Genomic DNA, 24,923 nt, shown 5'->3' with positions numbered 1-24,923 from the left:
TGTATATAAAGCAGATACTTTGAGGGGACATTCATTCATTCCTCCTCACCACTATGAGCTGAATAAAGAGCATGAAATCACTTTGCGACTCTGAGTATATTTCACTTAACCAATCATGCTGCTGCATTGTTCTAGGACCAATCAGACTGCTGCATTCTGAATCCTATTGTTCTAGGACCAATCAGACTGCTGCCTTTTGGAGCCTATTGTTCTAGGACCAATCAGACTGCTGCAGTTTGGATCCTATTCAACTCAGTACATAACAGTTACACATGAAAAAGTCCTGTCGGGATCCATTTGTAGGGCTTGGCAGTGGGGAAAACACAGGCTTGTTCATTTGAAAGTGTGTTTTATTAAAAGCACGATTCTCATCTAGTTTGGAGGTATTTGTTTTTTAAAAAGAGGCAGGAATGGGGATGCCTTGATTTTATTCACACTAACATTCACGAGCAGTGTTTTGTTTTTTTAAAAAGACTTGTTTGTTTCTAAACAGTATGATATGATATATTTTAGAAAGTGACAAAATAGTTGTATCAAGGTGATAGGACCTCTTGACTACAGAACATACATAATGGAATGTTAACACGCAGCACTTAAGCTCAGCTGTCCATTTTCAGAAAAAGTCCAAGTCAGCACTCCCCCCGCCCCAGCAGAATCTTTTTAAGGATTTAGAGAAGCAAACGGCAAGTATCAATATTCCCTGTGCAAACTCACATCTTTGTTCTGCTCTGTCTTGCTCACTCTGTCTCTTTGAATTTCCTATAAAAGCTAAATTAGGTCTCAGGGGCACTGCCACACTAAACAAGGATCTCTTCTAGTCCATTGTGATGGAAGTAAATGTACTCTGGAGGGAGATGTACTTGAAGGAGAGGCTAAAGTGTCTCCCCTAGTTTTCCAATATTTAAACCCACTTGCTTCACCCTCCCTGCAAAACAGGGTTGGGAAAAGGAAACTCTCTTCTGCACAGCTGCAATATTGCACTGCGATAATTTACAGTACCAGGCTGGAAATTTCCCCAAGCAAATAAATTAAAAACTATCAATAACTATCAACTATCAATGATCAAGTATCATGATCATAATTTTTCTGCTTTCTTCAATTTGATTTTTCAGCCTCTCAGTCCTAAAGAGTGAAGAGAGGTAAAACTGCCATGTTGCACTAGGAGAGGCAGGCTTTAGGTTTTAGGAACTTGTTTAGTATTCTTGTGTAGTACAGTGGTACCTCGGCTTACAGATGCTTCAGGTTACAGACTCCGTTAACCCAGAAATAGTACCTCAGGTTAAGAACTTTGCTTCAGGATGAAAACAGAAATTGCGCAGCTGCAGCCCCATTAGCTAAAGTGGTACTTCAGGTTAAGAACAGTTTCAGGTTAAGAACGGACCTCCAGAACGAATTAAGTTCTTAAGCCGAGGTACCACTGTATTCTCAGTGGTGATACAGATGGTCAGTACAATGCAGGAGTGGAGGACCTCGTGCCTGGAGGGCAAATACAGCCTTCTAGATCTCTGTGTTCAACCTTTGGGACTCTCCCCAGGCTACACCCCTTTTTGGTCCTGCTCTGCACCCTCCTCAAGTGCTTTTGCCTGGCTGGAATGTGTCCTAGAACTGTGATAAGGCTTCCTGGCCTAGATGGACAGGTCTGGGTGTAGGAAGTTCTGTCTTTGACTCACAGTCTGCTGTACAAGGTGAATGGCACTTGCTGTCAAAAGCTAAGTCACATAGCTTGCTTTGTCAACTTATGTGGGTGGCCCCACCCACCATGGGGATGTAGTCCCTGGGAGATTCCATGCAGGAATACAGCCTTTGAGTTGAAAAATGTTCCACAGGTCCCTTAGGCCAATGCTAAGATGTTGGGCAGAGGCTGATGGGAGATGGAATCCAGAAAAAAACTGGAGGGTCACAAGTAAGGATGTGCACACCAGACACAAGAGCCACCTTGTATATTTTTTAAATATTTTTGGGTAGCAGCCCAATGGGTTTTGAAGGCATCCAGTGTCTTTCTAATTCAACTCATTACTGGGGCTCTGTTTCCCTCTTCACTACAATGGGAAATATAAGCACAGTAGTAACTTTCACCCGTTTTCACAAAAGTGGATGAGATTTACAGGAACAACAGCCCCTTCAATGTGAATTGAGCCAGCCAAATTGCAGGCAGACCCATCTGGGGTTTTGTTTTTTAAACCATGGCACCTTTATAATTTGTTTTTTAAAAATAATTTTTAAAAGTCTATAACTAATGCAGTTTTTAATGCCTCCCTCAAATCACCATAATTGGAGGTGCCCTGGGAAATAATACACTGCGCCTAAAAGCTAGACCTGTCTGTCAAAACAAAAGATCCTGCCCACCACCTCCCCCCTCCCACTCTGAGCATTTCCCTGGTCAGCTTCACTTCATTTCTTAGGGGTGGGGGAACGGCCATCTGGTTCATGGACAGCAAACAGCACAGAACAATTTGGATGCTTAGGGAATCCCTGATCCAAATTGAAATATATTGTTAATGGCTGTATCTGATTTAGAAATGTAAGGACTTTCTTCAGAATTTGGGGTAAAAACAAAGCTGATGCAAAAGTTCCCCACCACTGCCCTTCAGGCTCCACAAATATATTTACTAGGAATTCTCTGGTGAACCATCCATAACATATTCAATATTTCATAGTATATTATCAGTAGGCATCTGAGAGTATTTGATTACCTTAATATATGACTACTAATATATGACTAATTTGCACTTTCTGGAAAAATATGCAAACCAAAACACATTTGCACCACTCATAATTGGGTGGTGCAGTTTTCCATCAAATAATGTTTACTATAATGTGTATAAAATGCAGAAATTATATTTAGGAAAATTGCTTGCTGAAATGTGTATATCAGGCAAAAATGCACACAAATACTGTGTATTATATTAGGAAAAATACTGAGAAACCTGTGAAGTGTAGCTTTCAATTCCTTATGATGTCTCAGTCCACTGCAAGGGTAGGTTTGGAAGGCATGAAGTGAAGCCTGTTACAAACTGCAAGGAACTCCTCAGCCTGGCATTCGAAGCCCCTGGTTATAAATGTCACCCTATCACAGATATTTTACGCTGTTTTATATTTGGCAGCTAACAGTACTGGAAGCTTCATATTTGATACACAGCACCATTTGCTAGTTGCAGCCTTGAAGAATACGGGAAGCTGCCTTACAGCGTGCCAGACCCTAAATCCATCTATCTCAGTATTGTTCACACTGATCGGCAGCCATTTTCCAGGGTTTCAGGCAGAGTATGTTCTCAGCCCCCTCCGAATAATCCAGAGATTAAACATGGGACCTTCTGCATGCAAAAATCAGGTGCTCCACCACTAAGCGGTGGTCTTTCTTCAGCCAATGATCTTTTAACATTAATGCTGTGTAGGCTCATGAAGCCTTCATAGTGGAGCTTCTCCCTCATTAGCATTTTGCACACTCTCAAGAGGGGAATGTTTGCCTTTTTTTAGCTTCAGGTATATGGAATGTTGAGACAGGTATTGTTACACCATGAACATTCAATGAAGTGAAAAGAGGCTGGCTGGGAACAGTATTTGATTAATATTCCAAATCAGTCTTACAGGTATTAGTTTGGCATGTTATTTACATCACTTTTTAAGATGGCAAAGTTATACTGTTAATAGATAGATGATAGATATATAGATAGATGATAGATATTTTATTTCTAAATTAGAAATCCATCATTGTAGAAGCAAAAAATAATTATGCTACTTGTTATGTTGCTGAAACTTTTCCTTTGAAAGTAACAATGAGATAAGAGGGAAATGAATAATCAGACACTGTGATCAACTTCTATCCTCCTCTCCAAGCCAAGGATTTTGTTTTATCTCTCAAATACAACTGCTTTTGCTGTTTTCTCTATTTCTCTCCAAATACATTTCTTTTAAAAACTATTTGATTTTGATAAAATCAATTTACTTTATCATCAGAAAAGACAATATTCATGTGGGCTTTATCTTACTGATTAGCATTCATAACTCTGACAACTCAAATTCTGAAGGCCAAAGTAATTGCAGAAAATAAACCAAGAAGAATAAAGACACATCTCTCATTCTGCATTATGAAATTGGACTGAGGGTGCAGACTCCTCCAGACTGGTATTTTTCTTTTTCTTTTTCTGCAGGTGTGTTGGGCAAAATGTCATTTATGCAATAATAGTGCATTGGTGGTGGGCTGTCCAAACAAATTCTGCTTTATCAGTTGCTTTGGGACAGGGAAGCATCTCCAAGGTCTTGTGAGGCCTCGGATGTGACTTCCAGTGCTTCACAAGACTCCGGATGTTGTGTCAGGATTTTTTGTGGGTGCTCGGGCACCCAGAGCCCCTAGAGTTGGTTTGGGATGCTTTCTTAGTGTTACTATGTTATTGCCATCATGAAGGGCATTAATGCGCTACAGTGCAACAGAAGCAGGACAACCCCCTCATAAGAGCATAACAGTCTGCTAGATCAGGCCAAGGGCCTCTCTAGTCCAGCATCTGGTTCCTCTAATGCCAGCCAGATGCCTGTGATAGCCTGCAAGCAGGAGTTGAGCGCAAGGGCAATCCACCCTCCTGCCTTTTCCAGCAAGTGGCATTCAGAAGCCATTCTGACCATGGAGGCAGAGCAGAGCCATTGTGGGTAATAGCCATTGATAGCCATATCCTCCTCCATGTATTTGTCTGATCCTCTTTTAAAGCCAACCAAGTTGCTGTCTATCATTGTCTCCTGTGGGAGTGAATTCCATAAGTGCTGTGTGAAGAAGTGCTTTCTTTTGTCTGTCCTGAATTTTGGTTGCCCTTCTCTGAACCTTTTCAAACTATACAAGCTCCATTTTAAAAACACCAGCACCAGCAATGGGTCTCACTTTTAAACAAATTTATTTAGGAGGAAGATCCTAAGAGATAGATCAAGTGCAATCATGGATGGTATAGCTAAAAAATAGTGAGACATCTTATACATGTCTCTATTATACAATAGTGAGACATCTTATACATCTTTTGAGGGGAAAGGATGTGAAGGGCTGTGAAAAGGACATGTTGTGTGTAGAGCGGGAGGAAATGAGCAAATATACACAGAGTTAAGCCTCTAACTTGTTGAAATGCAGGACTGCAGCCAGTGTAGCTGCCTCTGTTTTTGTATAACACTTTGTGCTACATCTTAGCATGTTTACATTTTTTCTGACATGCACTCTAATACCAGAAAACTTGATGCCATGTCAAATTAATATAATGAAATCTTTGGCGGGGGGGGGGGGGATGAAGGGACTCTAAGGAGCTGCAGCACAAGTGTCTCTCATGCCATTCCACTATTGTGTCCGCCAAAGCCAGGAAAGAAAGGAGGAAGAAGAAGGGGGGGGAGAAGCCACCCCCTTGCCAGTCCATTCAAGCCCTGGCCTTAACTGCTGAGATTGCTACCAGGAATTTCAATTAGTGCTAACTGCAGTGCAGGATTTCAGATTCCCCCACCCTTTGCTTTGTTTTTGGGTCTTGTGGAGAAAGTTCATTAAGAACTAGATGGAGACCACCAACTTATTTAACAAAGCCCTTGCAAATAGACATCATGTTATTAGCGCAATGACTGGTCACTTCCAAACAGCAGGGAAAATCTTACAGAACTACAGTACATGAGTCTAAATGTGTTGGATTTATACGTGGGACATTCAGGTTGAAATCCATATACCCATTAAACAAACAAATAAATAAATCCCAGCTCATAATCCATAGTTTTAATCAATTGCTGTTAACCATTTTGAGCTCCCTTGAAGAAAGGTAAGAGTGACATGGTTTAGATAGTAAATAAATAAATAACTATAGCATGGCACTCCGCTTTCTTCCTCTGTGAATAACCTACCACACAGCTTTAGTTTACTTAGTGAAATGAGATAACAATTGTAAAACAGCTCATAGATGCAAAGTGCTATGAAAATGATCGTGATAAATGATAATTCTGATCCCATAAACCAATCAGTCATTTAATTTATGCTAATTTTTCTGGCACCGGTGGTATGAGATTCTACAGTCCACACACAGTGTTTTATTTGTGGTTCTGATCTCAATGCCCTATGCAACACGATTAAGATATTATAGCCCAAAAGATGCAGAGGAATATACAAGTTATTTATTTTTATTTCCCTCTTCTTCCTTTTTCCTACCCATATTAAATATGATCCCTCTGTTGAGATTTTCTGAAGCATAACCAGTCGTAATTTTGAGACTATTCAATGTGAAAATTATGCAAAAAATTTTTTTGTCCTAACAGAGAGAAGTGAGCTGTTAACAATTCCCAAACCCTTGGACCCTTAGCTGGCTTTCAGGTGACAAAGAAGTATATAACAAGGCAGTCTTAGCATTTTCTGAGACACCAAACAAATCAGCACACAGTGGCGCCGACTTGGGCCCCAGATTGTGGGTGCCCAGCTGTGTGCACGTGTGACATCACAACATCACTTGCACCATCACGTGCGCACATTGTCATGTCATGACATCGCATTGCATGCTTCTTAGTCCATTTTCAGAACTGGTGACTTTGGAAACAAACTGCAGTGTTACCAAAATGTGAATGTTGTTCAGCTGAAGTATTATCAAAACATCTGCTCTTCATTCATGATTTTAAGTATAGTAGGAAGCATTTAATACACTCACCCACATTTGTGTCTAATTAATCCAGTGATCAGGGGCAGCCCATCTATTTACGCCAAACAGGCAAACAGGAAGGTATTGCCCCTGCTACTCCTCCCCACGAAGCCTCACTCACCAGGGTCATGCTGCTGAGATGGCTGTGGAGGCTTCCAGCGAGCCTCGGCTGGATGCCGCCACCTGACCCTGGTGGTGGCGGCAGGGGTGGGCAGGGAGACCACTAGTGTGCCACCCTGTGGGATTCCACCACCCAAGACGGCTGCTTCACTCTGCCAGATGGCTGGACTGGCCCTGCCAGCGCTACCTGGTAGTTGTGGATGGCATCCTTATACACACAAAGCTCACCAATATTTCCCGATTCACTTTGAAGGAAGATGCGGCTCCAGACACTCAATGAGAGGCACACAAAGGCATGAATGAGACTTTTGAAAAATGAATAGGGAAATCCATACACACATGAACTCACTGAGCTCTGGTTCAAGGTCTAATGGCTGCAATTCTGTATGAACATTTACTGGCAAGTAACTCATTGGAACTTACTTCTGAATAAACATGCAAAGAATGTTTCTAAATACTAGGAATGGACTGAACATATTTCCATTTCAATTTATGAGGCAAAAGTAGTGTTTTTCTTAGAAACCCCCCCAAATTCTGATGTCATAGAATATTATATTAACTTTGATATTGTTCACTATCATTTTCTCCCTATATGATGCTACCTTGCACTCCATCTCCCATCAAATTACTGTCCCTTCTTTCAGAATTTATCACATAGTTGAGCCCAACTAATCACTAATTACAGAGTAACCAGGGTGATATCTCAGCACTATGTACCAAATTGGATCTGGCTATGTGATGACATCACTGAGGCTAAACTAAGCCAGTTCAGAGAGAGGCAATATTTACTCAATAAGCCACACCGATCATCCCAGACCCAGCCTGTTTGGGATCATTTTGTAAATAGGATGGTGTAAATATACTACGCAACCAGTTTTGACCACAACAAAGGCAAATTAAATAAATGCTTCCTTAATAAGTGAACATTTTCAAAGTTGTAACTGAACAGAAACAATTGCTTTGTTTATCCATATATTGAGTATAAATTGGAGATTCAAAAACAGCCACTCTCCTGCTGGACTGGTGAATTTCTGTTTTACAGGTTCTGCTTCTGTCACTGAGACAAAACCCATTAACCCTTTAACTGAACCAAACATGTGATTTGCATGATTTGATTTTGATCATTCTTAATTTTAGCAATTGAAATGAGGAACATTTTTCATGCCGTTTGCATGCTTTGCATGTTCCAATATTGCAGAGTTGAAAAGTTAGCCAGGGGATAAGGCCTGACATTTATACAAATGTTGAAGTGAACAGCTTAATTGTACCATTTGCCATGTAAACACAACAATAGGTAAACAAGGATGGAAGGAGATGAAAAAAGGAAAGGGAGAGTGGTGGCGGGGGGGGGGGGGAGATGAATGCCTATTTCCTGTATTGGATGCAAAGCCACATGCAGAAATGAAGACAGCTACCTGCAAATTGTGGTGCTTCCCTTTTCTTTGCCAATGGCAATTACTGAATAAATTAGGAAGACAGCTATAGATATAAATAATATGCCACTAAGAAGCAATGGCAGAGAGGAAGCCCATCATAGTCTATCATTATTTTATTTTATATTATATAAATTATTTTATATAGATTATTTTCACAGCATGATCTGACCCCATCCTTTTGCCCTTCAGAAGTTGTTAGAAAACATGAATATTTGCATAACGGAAATGCAGATCAGTAAAATCACAGCTTGATTTTAAGCAGGATGCCCCCATCAAAATCAATAAAGTTGTAATCCTATGGACCATCAAAATCAATAAAGCTGTAATCCTGGATTAGGGTGTTTAAATTCAATGGGTCTTTATTTCTGAGTAAGCAAGCATGCCACTGATTGTGAATAATTTAAAAATCAGATAGACATCCTAATCCAGGCGAGTGATCCACACAGTTTCTCCTGGGCATGCCAGCTGTAGCAAGCACACAAAAGGCTGAGGCAGCCAAGCAAGACGACAACTGTTTCAGAGCTATGGTTGGCAATAATGCACATGGAACCATATGTTTCTCCCCATTCTGATTTCTATGCAACAGATTTAAGGAGTCACAAGCACTGAAGCAATTACACACAGGCTTCCACCATGCACAGGATTCCCTGGATGAGAGCAGTGTATCATTTTAGATCTGTACAAATGAATATTTTGTAGTTTGCAGAATTTATTATGCATCTATCTGGAATGTTTATTAAGGCTGCAATCCTGTGCACACTTATCTAGGACTAAGCCGCTTTGAACTTAGTGGGGCTTGCTTCTGAGTAAACATGCATAGTATTGCACACTAACAATTATTTAAGGGATGACAAGGACTGGCTTTTGAAGTGGGGAGCTTCTATCCATAAGTAACAGTATTTTGTTTCTTGAAACTGTAAACTTTAAGGTGCAATTCATAAAATTGGTTTAAGCAAGGAGCAGATGATTTCATTTAGAGTTTAATATTGCCACTCCATTATATTTCTGCTTCAGACTTAGCACAGTGTATTGTTTAAAATTAGATATTTGTCAGTGAAGAAGCAATTTTGAAAGATAAGTTGGGAATGTCAATACAAAAGGTAAATCTTAAAAATGTAGTTCTTTTGGATTATTCAGGTGCAGATACATAGAACTGATGTGAGGAAAAACCCCTACTAGGATGAAACTGATATCTGTAGACTATATCATTTTCTTCATCAGTCACAGGTGCCAAACTTGCTTCCATTTAATATGTAACATCTTTATACTAGTTAAGCCAATCCTAAGTCCTCTGAAATCACAATTGGCACTAAATTTGCCTTTACTTATTTGCACTTCAACTCAGATTGGCCTGTCTGGAAAGACCATTTGTAATAAAACATTCTGATTCCCTGTGCTTTTCAGTTAGCTGTAGCATGTGCCTTTAAGCAAAGCTCTTCTCTGAAGGGTACTCTGAAGGCAGGAGCAACCACCTTGATGGAGCAAAACAGGTCTGGATCTGAACTGTGATTGGATGGGAGACTGCCTGAAAATTCTTTGTATGCTGCTTTCAGTTGCATCATGGAAGAAATATGAAGTGTAAATGTAATAAATAAATAAGAATAAAAATCAATCAATTAAAATCTAGTCACATAAAATGCACAAATGCTGCATTTAAAATTGCATGTTAACCTGTATTTTAAATAGGGGTCCCCCCCCCAATTATGTTTTTACTGTAATTTTACTGGTGTTAGCCACCCTGAGCCCGGCTCTGGCAGGAGAGGGGCGGGGGTATAAATAAAATGTATTATTATTATTATTATTTTGCTTTTGAATATGTGATGGTGTATTTGGGGGCAGGATATGTGCATATATTCAGCACCAAAGATATGGCTGCTATTTTTGTCATTTAGCTTTTTGTAAACAGTAAGCATTTCACAGTAAAAATCCACCTCAAGCCACATAACTCTGCTGAAGTGGCCTAGGCACAATTTTCTGGTGTCTGTAATTTTTAATACAGGTTCTTTGCCCATCCCAGAACCAGATCAGTGGGTTTTGCTTACCTGCAGAGTGTAGTACATGATAAGAATATGTCCAAGAACTTCACAAAGTGAAGAAAGCATTACACAATCATGAAAGGTACAATTGACAAGGGAGCGCAGTCACTCTCACCCCCAAGTGCACCCATAAGTATGTGCATTCCCAGATTCCTGTTTGTCATATTCACACCCTACGTTTTTGAATGGTCCCTTTAAAAAAACCAACTCAGGTATAAAAATTTACAGGAAACGCAGTACAGAAAGTAGCCTTTGGAATGCATTGAAGAATACTCCCCATGATATCACAAATCATTTGAAATGCACTCTCAGTTTACACAGGGAACTAGTCACCCCAGAAACAGCAGAGCAGCATAAATTCATGTGTTTCTTCCAGCACAGATGGCATTCTTTGAATTATGCCGTTCCAAGAACCTACTTAGCCTACCAATATGATCCCTCAATACTTGTATTACTCTTTAGTGTGTACTGGATTACTTCACTCATTCATTCAAGATTATTATATTCTCCCCTTCCAGGGCAGCTAGCAAATGATCATGCAAAGTAACACATCATTTGAACAATAAAGTTGTCACAACAACAGTTCAGCAGTGAATATTATTGGTAAAATAGTTTACCCCATTATACAAGCACCATCTTTTCTTATAGATTTGTTTGAAACAGAATCTATTAGTGTCTGCAGGCCACCTAGAAGCCTTCTAACTGAAACAACTCAATTCTTATCACAACTCTTTCCCTGTTTTCTTGCATCAACACAAATATGGGAGTATCCAACGTTGTGCACGCAGACTTCTGTTCACGCAACTCAACCTCCCCTTGTTCTTGTGCCTCCCCATAATTTGCTCTGGAGGATCCTTTGGGATTCTGGAGCATATTCGGAGGGGACTGCAGAGGTTGGAGGGGAAGGAGGTAGTTCCATTGTGCATGCAGAAGTTTGTTGTGCAAGTGGAGCAACAGCTTTGGCTATCACCCACAGAAGTCTATGATCAGTCACAAATCTCTGTGCAGGCAATTACTGTGCAGATGTAAAAAAATATTAAATCCCAACACCTTCTGGAATATAGCACAGTATGTCATAATATGGTCATGCAACTTGTTAATTACAAAATGGGAATTAATAAAGGAATTATAAAACAATGATTGTGCATTGATCAGCTGAACACATATTTTCTTTCACTTTTCTCAGTGACATTGCATAGGTAGAATGACATGAAGCCTATACACCCAAGGAAAATTGTGCATAGAATTAAAGACTAATGCTTTTTAGATTATAAAAGATCAAGCCAAAGTCCTTTCTTTAATATAAAATCATGCAAACAGCCATAAAATAGAACAGGAAGAAATGAACACAGCTTTGGGGTTTTCTCTACATACAATGCTAGTATTGTCTTTTGTGGACAGCCTCTATCGTGCTATTTGACTGCATATATGAATGAGCAGGATAGAAAACAAAAATGAATTTTAAACCCTTGTACTGTATATATTTTACATTCAAATTTCAGATTAAGGAATTGCAAAACTCGGCTGAAGTGCTACATGTTAAAATGGTCCAATTATATATTTGTCAATTTCCTTTTGATCAAGTTTCCCAGTCTTCTCCAAATCCTTTTACCAAACAACATTAACAAAATGTCTAATAAGACAATATAAAGCCACTTTATAGTTATTCCTGCAAGACAAACTGAGAATTATCCAACACTCTGGGAACTAGGGGTTTATTGAGTTTTGGGTAGCCAACTGTGTTACTTATTAAGGCTGCAGTCCTAAGGACACTTGCTAGCGAGACACATTAGACACTATGGGACTTATTTCTGAATAAACGTGGGGTTGTGTTGTTAATCAACTGGGTATGTAGAATCAAGGCAGCAAGGCTACAATCTGAACCATACTAACTGGAGAATAAACTCAACTGAACTCAAAGTCCCACTGAGCTTACTTCCGAGTACTTTGTAAATTTGAGATTTCCCCGCTTCCTTACTATTGGCTAAATCCAGAGGAACTTCCTGCAGCAGAGTAAACCTTCTTTCATTAGAAGGAGCACCTTCTTCATCCAGAGGAAGAAGTTCCTCTGAATCCTACCTTGACAACATCTATTCAACTGGGCGTTTTAAAATTTACTCCTGTTTCATATTCATACCTTCATCAGGAGTTTGGAGACTGTACAGTTCTGTGGCAACAAAGCTTGGCAGCAATCCATTAAAATCAACTGGAGTTTTACTACTGACTTCAGTGGGACCAGGATTGCACCCTTTCTAAAATGCTAAATGCTTTTATAGCTTTGATTATCTCAGGCAATGTTTAATCTTTTGCATTTCATAAAACTTCAAGCCACCAGATGGGCATACAGTACACAGATTCTAATCTGATTTTTCTTGTTCATGTGAATAGCCTCAGGATAGCAAATTTTCCCTGTAGACTATGAAATAATCTCTCAAATAATGAGTTCATCTCATGAGTATCCACCACCAATGCTTGACCTTTTTTTTTCTTGAAAGAATACTTTGTTTATGGAGCTCTTAATCCTGAGATAATCTGGCATTGTCTTAAAAAAAAAAACCTTAGGTATTTTATTATACAGCCTCATGCTAGTTCTTGAAACAATTACAGTCCATCAGAATAGTTTGATAATAACACCATAAAAAGTACACTCAGTGTACTTTGCATGTTGAGATAAATTGCAAACACTTCTCAAAGTAAATTCTCAGCACTATGTGTTTTGGAAAGGTGCAACACAATGGACATGATCCAAACAACATTCAGCATGTAGATTTTCCTTTCCTTTCAGTGGGAAATTAAGCATTTGCTTAGATGTTCCTTTGAAATCAGTAGGGATCCACTGACTGACTTGGCTTGATCATGCACAAGGTGTGTAATTGTAGTTTAGACCTAAAAAAAAGGTAAGTCTGATGAAAAATGGGAGAAGCATGGTATATGAATTTGAAGGAACCAACATTGGATATTGGTAATAAATTTGGTAACCAAGTAAACACTAAGAAACCCTTTGAATCAAAGGGCATTTTCAGACATAGCACAGATGGCAATTTATAGCCCTTATTGTATTGGGTGTACAGGTGTAAATGTTATTACTGCAGGGCATTACTTAATTTTAGTTTAATTCTAAAATGAAACTTACATTCCAACTAAGGTAGACTGCATTATAATTGAACTGGAAAAGGCAAACAACACATTTTTGTCATTCAAAAAGACATATAAAATAGACTGTCCCTGTTCACTGTAACCTTACCAGGATCTTGTACAATCAGTTTTCATAGAAACCATAGAAGAATGATTTAAATGGTATTCTTACACAACAATGAGTTATTAATATCCAAACAGTATATGACTCCATGAGTCACTGAGGTCTCTGTATTATTCAGGATGCTCTTATTTAATGTTTTATGAATTTTTTTGCACTCTCTATCTAGCTCACTATGAGTTCTGTGTAATTACTGATAGTTACTTACACTTCTAGTAATTAGTATGATTGTCATTAAAATACCCGTGGGTTGTCTTGTAAAGGTATGAATGGGCAGGGTCATGCACTGAAGACACAACATGGACTATGAAAGGGCTGACTCACGTATATTGTATTGGTACACTGGTAAATCTAATTTCCATTCATCTGATGATTACTTCAATCAATATTAATTCCTATGTGCTTCCTTTGTCTTCAGTTACAAAAGCAGACATCCTTCAGTTTCACAGACGCCAAGGCATTTTCCTCTGACTCCATTGCGTAAAGCAAAAACGCAGCTTGATGGCTTATTGGGGGTTTTCCCTTCTGATATTGCTTTCTTGCCCTACATAACCATTACAAAAATATTGCAAGTGTCTGTTACTGGTATTCATAGCATTAATTGTACCCCTGCTTTACCTAGGAAGTCACAGAATATTTCATTTTGATTCCAAATACATTTGGATTAAAAGGGGTATGTGCTTTATAATGTGAGATATTTCTGTAAATTAACTATAAATTAATTCTTCTTTTCCTAAAGTTTCTTGGCCTTCCTTTTAAAATAGGAACATGTTTCAATACTAATATCTAATTTTAAATGGAAGAAAATCCCAATACTGTTTAGATTAACATGGGCAATTCAAAAGTAAGTTCTGTATGTTTGGACCATATACTTGGTACTAGAATTATTTTGGTTTCATTGTTGAATTTCCCCCCTGATAATTTCATATCACTTGATTTGTTTCTTATAATATTCTAGATTGATCACCCTCAAAGGGGCTGTGTCTAACAGAATATAATGTTTAAAAATCTAAAAGAGGTTGAACATATGACCAAGGCAGAATTGTTATTACTAAAAGTGCTTCAAATGTGGCTAAATATATTTTTAAAATTGTTATTATATTTATTTGTAAGCACTTTACTAAAGTAAAGCCTTTCAATATGTTATTTAATTAAAAAAACAGTGAGAAAAGAAAAATACTAATCTATGGAAAGAGTTTCAAAAAGATCACGGCATTTTCAATTTCAGGCTAGATTTATGTAATATGACTGGAAAGGTATCAGTCCATGTATCCAAGCAGTATCATACAGCATTGTATGTCCCCTAGATTTGTTAAGTATTGCTGCAAAGTTGGCTTGTGTTTTATGGTCATTGAAGGCCTTTCTACTCACAGTTCCTTTAATAAGCCTGGTCGTATCTATTTATGCCACATATAAATAGTATATTTAATGGTCAATGGTTCCCTGATTTTTTTTCATTGCTCACATCAATAAAAACTGAACCCCAGTGTTGACCAACTCAAATAAAAGTATCAATTCTGGCTAATGTACTATGGATAGCTGTTGACTGTTTCACAGATATTGCACCAAATCAATTAAGAATAAAAAAATCATTCCTTAGGATGGCATTCAGAATTAATCATCATGTTTCAGTAACACACAATTATTGATAATAAAATGAGAAATTTATTTATGTTAATAATCTTGCGAAATTACCTACATTTCACTGTCAGACAAATTATATATTTTGAGTCATGAAGATTGAGTTTTATGCATTTTTTGATAATCCCAAAAACCTCCAAATTGTTGGGGGGAACCATTCTACTTCCTAGGGGCCTGTTCTGAGGCTAAAAAGAATACACACGCACACACTTGAATGCCAGATTTGTGAAGCTGAGATTGAATGCATTGTTGCCACTGTAAACAGATTTGAAAACAATTTGTGATGTATTGGCTTAACACATCTTTACAATAAATGATGGGTTGTGGATACTTATTAGTGATAAGGCATGCTTAGGATATCATCAGCTTCAGTTAACCTTGTCACTTCTCTACCATTTTGGTTACAGACCCAGCAACACTAAGAAGTATCAAAACCCTCACATTTTAAGTATCCCACAGAGCATCAAAATCCATGGGTTTTTTGCATGGGAAAGCCACAATTTAGATGTGTTTGTTCTTTTAAATCTGGACTACCCACTGTTTCTATAAGTATGTATTTTAATGTGAAAAAGGTGTTCAAGAGATGTTGCATTTCTTTTCTTTTTGGAAGAATCAGGCAGTGCCTTTTAAATTTCCAGCTCAAATGGGCATTTTAACAATTGCATGTGAATTCTTTAGTTATTTTTTTCTGTCAGCTCCTCCGTCCCCACAACCACGAACAATTCTGCGAGTCAGAGGTCTTTTAATCGCAAACTACAGCGATTAGTTGAAGAGGGCAAGACCAATGTGTGAAACGCACAAAGAAGCTTGCATCAAACCAGATGCTAAATACACTTCTGTGGTTCCGTTATACAGTGGCAATAGCAGAGAATTCTTGAATTACAGGAAAACGTTAACTTGGCTCTTCCCAGGCTCCTGTGAAATTTTGTTGCACAAGACACGAGAGAATCGCCTTAATACAGAGAGCCTCATTCTGGGATCTGAAAAAACACTGCAACTCATCGAATTCTGGTCAGGGCAGGGATACAGCACCCCTCAAGATTTTAAAATCAGACCGACCCCCTCCTCATCTACCCACGCTTCAGACGTTACTTTGGCAGATCAACAATTCATTTCTGCAGTGGCGTAGCGTGGGTTGTCAGCACCCGGGGCAAGGCAAGTAATTTGCGCCCCCTAACCCGTGGATTTGCGCCCCCTAACCCGTGGATTTGCCCTAACCCCAGATGTTGCGCCCGGTGCGGCCGGCCCCCCCTGCACCCCCCACGCTACGCCACTGCATTTCTGCCGCCCTTTCGCCTACTTTGACTTGAAGTTTGAAGTTCAACCAACCAGGAGGGGCGGAGATGGAGAGGAGGAGAGGAGCGAAAAAATGCGGGATCTTTCGAAAGTGGAGATGGTGAGATGTATATACATCGCCGCTAAATAAGACCTTTATCGCCTCCTCTGCTATAACCGCGTGTTCAGCCTCGCAAGGTTAACGTGCTTTGATTTTGTTGAATGCCAATAAATCTATTGATTCCCGTGTCCTCTTCCCCTTCAGGGACAGAACTGAAAATGCGGTGTGATTAATATTCCATTAACAAACAACTCCGGTCCTAAATCGAACGAATCGCCAGTACAGTATTGTACTAGACCGTCTCTAGGATTGTGGGCTGGAGGATCCTAGATGAACCAGGCGGCGTTTGGGATACTCGCTGTTGTTGTTGTTGTTGTTGTTTTAAATAAAACAAAAGACATATCGGGGTTCATTTGGCACCATTGTCCCAGCAGAATGAGATGTCAAAGGGAGAGGCGTTTTGAGTCCAACTTCAATCTGAGCACCGGTGCGAACCATCGTTCCTCGCCATGAAGCCCCACCAAGTGCAGTGGGCCTGAGGATGTAAGCCTAACCATACTGACATGGGCTTAAGCCGCACAGAGGACGGTGGGACTTGCTTCCGAGTAAGCGTGCATAGGATCGGGCTGCGCGATGCGGGCTTGGAGCGCAGCTCTACACTATTAGAAGTCTGTCATGTTGACTTACTCGGTCGATTTATTCTGTCTGCACTTCGTGCCAACGTTTCATTTCATTGCTCTTCCGTGGTAACAAAGGCCCGTTACTCATAAATGCAAGCAAATTGCTCAGCATACCCAGATCTATTTAGGATTTGTGGTCATATCCAGACAAAGTTGCATCCACCCAGTGGCGTAGCGTGGGGGGTGCAGGGGGGGCCGGCCGCACCGGGCGCAACATCTGGGGTTAGGGCAAATCCACGGGTTAGGGGGCGCAAATTACTTGCCTTGCCCCGGGTGCTGACAACCCACGCTACGCCACTGCATCCACCATTGTGGACCCCTAACATGGGACGAAGCCTCCGCCTACAGCGGTGGATGGCGGCAGAGCTGGTAGAGGGTCAGCGCGGGGGAGAGAAGAGCGGAGTCTTGTCGCACCCTAAAGCCTACTAGGTTTAACTTAGCAACGCTTTTTAATACTGGACTCCACTTGGTCGGAATCGGATATGTTTGTGACTCTGAGTATATTTCAGGATACATCTGATGAAATCCAGGAATGCGCGTGGGCCATGAGACATTGGTTGGGTTTTAAGATGCTTCAAGACGCCTTGATGTTTCACGTATCGCTATACCCAACCTATGCGCCCCAAGTCAAGCCTGCCCCCCTACTGCAAGAGGGGCCTATGCCGGCAACCAAGACAGGAGCTGTAGCATGGCTCGGAGTTGACTCTTCGCCCGCCCCGTAGATTTCCAGGCTGATTGACGCCATTCGGTCCTCCAGCTCGGGAGCGAGCGCGAGGCGCAGCTACTTGGGGCGGGATCCAAAGGCCAGCTCCCCGCCTCGGCTGCCCGCCTGAAATGCAGCCACCGCCTGGGAAGAAGGCCCAGAGACCCGCAGGTTCTGCATTCGGATGGGCTCTTTGCCGCGGGGCCGCAGCCTTCAAGATCCCGCCGTCCGCCCCCTCCCCCGAGCTTGCAAAGCTGGTGGCGGATGGCGGGGAGGGGACGCCAGGAAAAGGGGCGAGGGGGGGGGAGAGTTTCCCTGGACTGTTCCCCGACGTCGAGGCCCTCGAGTCGGCCCCGATTTCACCCCCGTCACAACAAAACGTTTAAAAGGGCGAGCGGGAGGGATTCCTGCCACGTCCTGGTCACGAGAAGGCCCTTCGGATTGGCTCTCTTGCCGCCCTCCCCGCCCTCGGCCGAACTTTCGGCTTCTGGGGATGCGGGGGCGGGCCTTGCCCAGAGAAAGTGGTCTGGGTGGCGGGGCGCCGTCGCCTGCAGGTGGCTCGCGGGGCGGGGGGAGAAGGCGAAGGGGGCAGGAGGTGCCTTTGGTCGTGCGCGACACGAGCGAGAAGATGCAGAGGCCTGCAGAAACGGAAGCCGCCACGGCGCTCCCCTTCGGGGCCTCATCCGTGGCATTGATTTCAAAGCCAGCAGTTCTAAGTGCCCTCGTGCAGCCGCGGAGCGCGGTGGGAAGGCACTTACTTGGAAGTAAATGCCGCTGACTTCTTGGGCCTTAGCTCCTTCCGGTAAAGGTTAGGGCTGCTGCCAAACCCATTTTACTTAGGAAGGGGTAAAGTTCACGAATCCAGGAAGGTCCATCGGAGTTTTGGAGCGGATGTGAATTTCGCATCCTTCGGGAAACCACGGGGGGGGGGGGACCTCTTCATTCGCGTTTTATTCAGGCAGATTTGACTACATGGTGCAAAGGCCGTTTTTAAAACTAGATGAGAGCAAACTTGCACCCCAAGCGTTCTTGGAAATAGATCGCACTGAGTTTAATGGGACTTCATTCTGCGTAAGAGTGAACAGAACCAGACTGGTGGGTGGGGAACAGCAGATATTGTAAAAGCAGCACATTGCGGATGGAGAGGAAAGCAGACATACACAAACGAACCCCGCAATTTTTCGGTGGGAAGGGACTATAATTCAGCCTTTCTATATTTTCCCACCGAAACTTCGTTTGCATCTGTCTGTGGAGTAATTGGAAAACCATGTGTCAGTCCTGCAAATTTATTTTCAGGCCGATCCTACGTGCAAGGAACCTACAGTCCAAATGGAACTGCCGTTCACGCATGGTGTTAAGGAAGACGTAGGCAAGATGTGTGTGTGTGGTGTCCTGTGATATATAGAACCTATAAAAATATTTATGAAAGAAAAGCGCTTGGAAAATCTGGATAGCTTTCGCTGAGTAATCTCTGCCTGTCAGGCGCTGGAGACTGGGCGGAGGGGATCCTGCCCTGCTCTCTGGACTTGTTTTCTCAGCCGAAAGAAGTGGGTCAGTGGAGCACATGACAAGCCCCGGCTCCAACACAGAAACATACAAAAGAGACAGACAGACGGAGAAAAGACAGCAGATGCTGCCGGATTCATAGCTTAGGTAAAAGCAAAACGGTTGGGTTTCAGACCAGACAGTGGCTGGTTGGACTGACACAGGCCCTTTATCGACCCTCAAGTCAGCTACACCTTCTAGATCCTTGCCTGCCCCTTTTTGTGCTCAGCAACCCAGTTACTGGACGTGCATGGTCCCGATCCTATTGCGTGCTTACTCGAAAGTAAGCACAGTTGGTCGCCATAGGGTTTGCTTCCCCAGGTAGAAATGCCCGAGGTTGGTCGACCTGCAGGACCATTCAAGTCGCATAGCTCGCCAACAATGCTCTTTGAAGGTCTACATTACGCGGGTGAAGGAGAGCCTTCCCTGGCCAAGGGAACTGGGAGGCCGCAGAACTACGCGAGGCTTCCGAATCAGCGAAGTGCCTTATCCGAGTCCAGAAGGCGCTTTCCCCAAAACCAAGAGCGACGCCTTCTATTTTGGCAGCGCATTTCCGCATATCTGGTGGTTCGCTTGGTTTTCCACTGCTCATGCTTGCCACCTCTTCATGCATATGACCCAACTGGATCATGTCCTCCAAATATCCCAACACAAAAAATGTCGATTCAGCTATGTCTACTTGGAAGTCCCATGGAACTCAGTCCGACCACGCAACTCAAGCCGGAGCATGCCCTCCCCCACCCCCGAAAGAAATCCCACTCATCTCAAAGCGGCTTACTCCCTAATAAGTGTGCTTAGCACTCGTTGTGCACACCTACCTGAGAGTAAGCCCCATTGAACACAGCAAGGATTACTTCCGAGGAAACATGCACGGCATAAAAGACTGTTAGTCTCTAATGGGGTTGTCATGTGTCTTCTTCTTCCAGGACACGTCCTCTTTCTCAGGGGTAAAATTTGAGACAAACTGCATTTATTTGCTTTGAATGGCCGTCATTTTGCTCTTCAAAATATAGCAACTCTACAATGCTACAGTAGCCCCACTTCCTGCATAAGCCGGGTCATCCGTCTGGGCTTTTTTCCGGCATGTGTGGAGTGTCCTCGATCTGACTTCGAACTTCCCACCCTCGTGGTCCACTCTAGCCACTGTAGCTGCCTCCTCCAATTCCGTCCCATTCCATCAGAAAAACAGGAGTCAAGAGAAGGCCGGAAGGAAACAACCCCAGATTTCCGCAGCCGAGCCTCTGAAACCCAGTTCATCTAAAGTGAGAAACGAAGCTGAGAATGGCTTTGAGCGCGTGCAGAGTGCATTTCCCTAGATACTGAGCTGCGAGGTCCGAAAGCCAACAGGCCAGCCTCTCCCCAGGAACCTCTCCATACAAAAAGATATACATTTGCATCAATGGAGTGGATATGAAACGCCCCCCATATTCGTCCCCTCCCGGCTTCTTCCCAGCTTATCTTTACTCCCCCCCCCCCAAAGTGCTGCTCCTTCTTCCTCCACTCTCCGAGGCCCAGCCATGGCAAGGAAGCCCTCGCGGCACTGCCTGCTGTCAGGCCTTCTCCGGCCCTCGACAGAACACAGGCGGGCCGCCGCTCCAGCAGGGTAGTTCCGACTGCGCGCGCCCTTCTACGGGCCGGCCTGCTTTCAGCCCCAAAGCACCTCCATTTCCGGGGAATCATCCTCGGCTTTTTTGTCCCTAGGCTCAAAGTCATCCTGCAACGCACAGCACCTCTTCCCCACAGCCACATTCCTTACAGGCATGGAGGAAACTGCCCCCTCACACCAACACCCAGGGATCTCACCCCCCCCCCGCTTCTGGTATTATTATTATTATTAGTAGTAGTAGTAGTATTGGTATTAGTATTATTTAGTAGGAATCGGGAATTTCGCTCCGACACCGAACTCGTACCTTTGCCTAGAAACACTGCACAAAAGCAAGTCTGGATGAACCCTGAGTCTCTCCTCTCCTTAGATCAACAAGTTAAAACTGAACCCCTCGACACCCCCACCCAACCACCCTCAAAAACCCAACCCCAAATTATTTTCCTTTGCGCGCGGCCTGTCTCCGGGGATCTAGAGAGGAGTGAGACTGTTACGGAGGGCGCGCACACAGAGAGGTGTTGTTGTTTTTTTGTTTTTTTGTTTTTGCTCCCCCATCATACCAAGTTAACATACGCCCCCCCTCCCTTCTGCATTGGGGGGCGCTGTCAGTTTTTATCTCCGCTTTTGCCTTCCCCGCCTCCTACTCGTTTGCGGGAGAGAGACAGCAGAGACAAAAAAGTTCACTCAGCAAATACATATCCAGCAACCAGCGTGAGTTGAGTTTGTGAGACTCTCCCGCCCCTTGCCCAGCTTTACCGAAGTCTCCTTAAAAGGGACCCGGGTTAAGTAGGGAGTGGGTTAGATATTGGGAGCGAGGAAACGCGCAAGCGCCCGTCACATCAGACTTCTGAGCGGCCCAGTAAGAGCGAGCGAAACAGAGCCATGCGCAATCCTAAAGTTTGCGTGCTTGGGTAGCGAAGAAGCAAGGATGCCTCTTCTAATCTACCTGCTAGACAGCAGTGGCCTTCTCCTTTTCAAAGGCACGGGCCAATCCACTACTGAGTGAAGGGGCGGGAAGCCCCTTGGGCCGGCCTTATTGAGCATGAGAACAGGGCGAAGAGCGCTGGTCAGAAGACCAACGAGAAAGCTGGCCGCAAGTTCCGTTAGGCGCGCAAGACAGAAAAACGGAGCAGTGCCACCGGCGCGGCCGAAGGCTTCTGGTCCAGCGGAAAACGCGCTGGATGGGAGAGTAATATGCATTCCTCTCCCCCCTTTTTTTTGGTTTTAGGTGGCAATCCTAACCCCACTTACCTAGGAGTAAGCACAATTGACTTCAATGGAACAGAGATGATTAGGATTGAACTGTAAGTCTATCATTTGAAAAACACTTTTGCACGGAAGGAGTGATGTAAGAAGGACATGAATTGGGTGAAGGGCGGTATACACATTTAAATAATAATAATAATAATAATCAACGTTGGGCTGGGGGTTTTTTGGACTCCACTCCCTGCGCCCCCCACCCTCTCCATCCAATGCTTCGGGGACCTTTCTAAACAGCTTTGCGATCTTTTCTGACGGAAAGCGCGGTATAAAAGCACTTGGAATAAAAACATCAATATAAGGATCAGGCCCGAGAGGGCCCACGGCAGCAAACTCGAGTTTCACTGGCTTAGGGAATAGGAGGCTGATAACTTGGAGTACTAGGATCCGCGTGTGGCCGCAATAACAGTTGAGAGTGGACTCCTCGCGGAGTGGTGGGATGTGCTTGGGAAATGGAGGTTGGGAATGATGGCTTGGGTTTCTTTGGGGGAGGAGAGAGAGAGGTGAAAGCAGGTGTCGGTTCAAGGAACTCCTTGCGAATTAAAAACTAGTCGAGTCAACATGCAGGGTGGGGGTGGCGCTTCAGAGAGACTTCAGAAAAGTCCACTCAGCAGAATAAGCTGGGGGGGGGGAGGGGAGCTCGTCACATTTTGAAGTAGTTGAAGGAATCCACGTTAACATCTAAAGAGAGAGCCGCTCCTCCCGCACGTAAGGCCATGGAGTCCGGAGCCGAGAATTACCTAACCGCACCTCGGGGGACTCTCCTGACCGAGGGACACCCCGGCAGTCCTTCGAAGAGGCAGGATCCACGGTCGCAGGCAGCTCAGCCCCCTGTCCTTCAAACATCTCAGCTCACCCCCCTTCAAACCCCGCCTCCCCACCTCTACCGCCAGCCTTGGACTCGAACAGGGATGCCAAAGGACCGATGGTGCCACGAGTGGTGAGTTCCAAAGAAAGACAGTCAACAAGAATGGGATGCCAGCCGGCTAAGCACGAGAGAGATGCCTGTCTGTGGGGACCACCTTCATAGGTGGACGAAGGTGCCCCACTACTCAGACACCAAGGGGGCCCAGGAAAAGGAGCCATCTGTGTCAAGGGGAGCCTCCAGCTGCCGCTCCTTCCTCCGGGACATGCTGCCCCCAAGCAGGCAGAGGGATCGCGGCCCCTCCTAAAAATGGGCGCGTCTCAAGTTTGGGGTGCTCTGCCTGCGGTCTTTGCCTGCACCCCTTGGGCTAAGTTGCACTCAGTGCGCATCCCGGCTCTCCACACAAATATGTGCCCCCCCCTTTATTCTGAAGAGAAGAGCGATGCTCCCTTTCTCCAACCCTGAGCACCGGCCACCTGCTTAGTGGATGTGGGCGCCCACCGGGAGAAGACCGAGTTGGGAGCTCTGTTTCGAAACTGGCTCCCAACTCTGTGCCCGCCTCCCCAAGAGCGAGCCTCCCAAGCGCCAAGTCAGCCTCTCTCCCCAGGAAGCGTGTGGTGCTGAACTGGCCCCCCAGGAAGCCTCCCACTAACTTAGAAGACGCTCCAGGAGAGGCTGTCACGCAGGACGCCGCTCGTGGAACTTCTGCTGGAGTATCAGGAGAAGAAGGCGGAGAAAGCGCTCAGGCCCTGCTGAGACACCTTTCAGCATCATCATCATCATCATCATCATCATCGAAGACGTGCTTCCGAAAAAGAGAGACACGAACGTGAGAACTTTCTGACCACGTCAGCATCCATTTCCTCTCCATCCTTGATCCCTTCTAGACGCCCCGAAGGGTTCCGCCCAGCCCCCCTTGGGCCGCCCGACGCCCCGAGGCAGCAGCCCTTACCTCGCATGGTGCTGGCGCTTCCCTGCTCCGCGCAGTCATGTAGCTCCCGGCTTTAAAATCCCCTTCTCAGCGAGAGCGCAGGCTGCTCGGCGGCGAAGAGCATTCCTCCCAGGCGGCGCCCGCACACTTTCCTGGCTCGCCGACGCCAATGCTGACCGCGGCCGGAGAAGCCGCCGCCGCCCGCCGCCCGCCGCCCTCCGCCCAGGGTCTTTCTGGGTTGTGGCGCTTGGGCGCGCGGGCCGCCCCTCCTCCGCGCTGGCTCTCCGCGTCCAAGGCGCCCCGCGAGCGACTCCCGAGATTTCTTTTGTGATCCCGTGAAGTGAGGAGCGGCGGCGGGAGGAGGCGCCGGGCGAGGGAGGGCAAGTGGTCGCCTTGTCCGTTTCGGAGCAGGAGCGGGAGAGAGAAATGAGGGCGGGCGGAGGACGCGGGGGGGGGGGGCGGGCGGGCGGGAGTTTCTTTCTCGCTCGGAAAAGAAGACCGCGGCAGGGAAAGGCGCCGAAAGAGCAGGGCCGTGGGGAGGGCAGAGCCTGTGCGTTTCTCACATGACACCCGCCGCGCCGGTCGGAGCAGCTTTCTTTCCCCGGCTTCGCTTTTGACAGGGACGCGCCGAGCGCGGGAGACGGAGGGCGAGAGGTGCTGAGGGAAAGCTGGCAAGAGGCTTATAGCGGAGGGCGGGCCGGAGCCGGCGACTTCAGGCCCCGCCCCCTGTCAGCGCCTCGGCCAATCGGAAGGCGCCCGAGGTGGGAGCCCGGCTGAGGAGAAGCTCCGGCTCGGACGCGGGGGGCGAGGGGGGCGGGGCCAAGGAGAAGGCGCGCCGGCGCACCGAGACGCGAGGCCCCCCCCCCCCCGCGC

The 24,923-nt window shown here is 44.6% G+C and overlaps 1 protein-coding gene across 1 annotated transcript in view; it reads right to left on the bottom strand.

Moving 5' to 3' along the window:
* Nucleotides 1-24,157, bottom strand: part of RORB (RAR related orphan receptor B) — a 150,477-nt gene extending 126,320 nt beyond the window's left edge. The window contains exon 1 of the mRNA XM_081881022.1: nt 24,072-24,157. Coding sequence (XP_081737148.1) covers nt 24,072-24,078 — 7 coding nt within the window. The 5' untranslated portion in view covers nt 24,079-24,157. The remainder of the gene's footprint in view (nt 1-24,071) is intronic.
* Nucleotides 24,158-24,923: the final 766 nt, after the last annotated feature.

Source organism: Podarcis erhardii, assembly GCF_964252035.2.
Source record: "Podarcis erhardii genome assembly, chromosome: 11".
NCBI lineage: Eukaryota > Metazoa > Chordata > Lepidosauria > Squamata > Lacertidae > Podarcis > Podarcis erhardii.
Note: the sequence above shows the minus strand (reverse complement) of the source record. Positions and strands in the feature narration are given on the sequence as shown.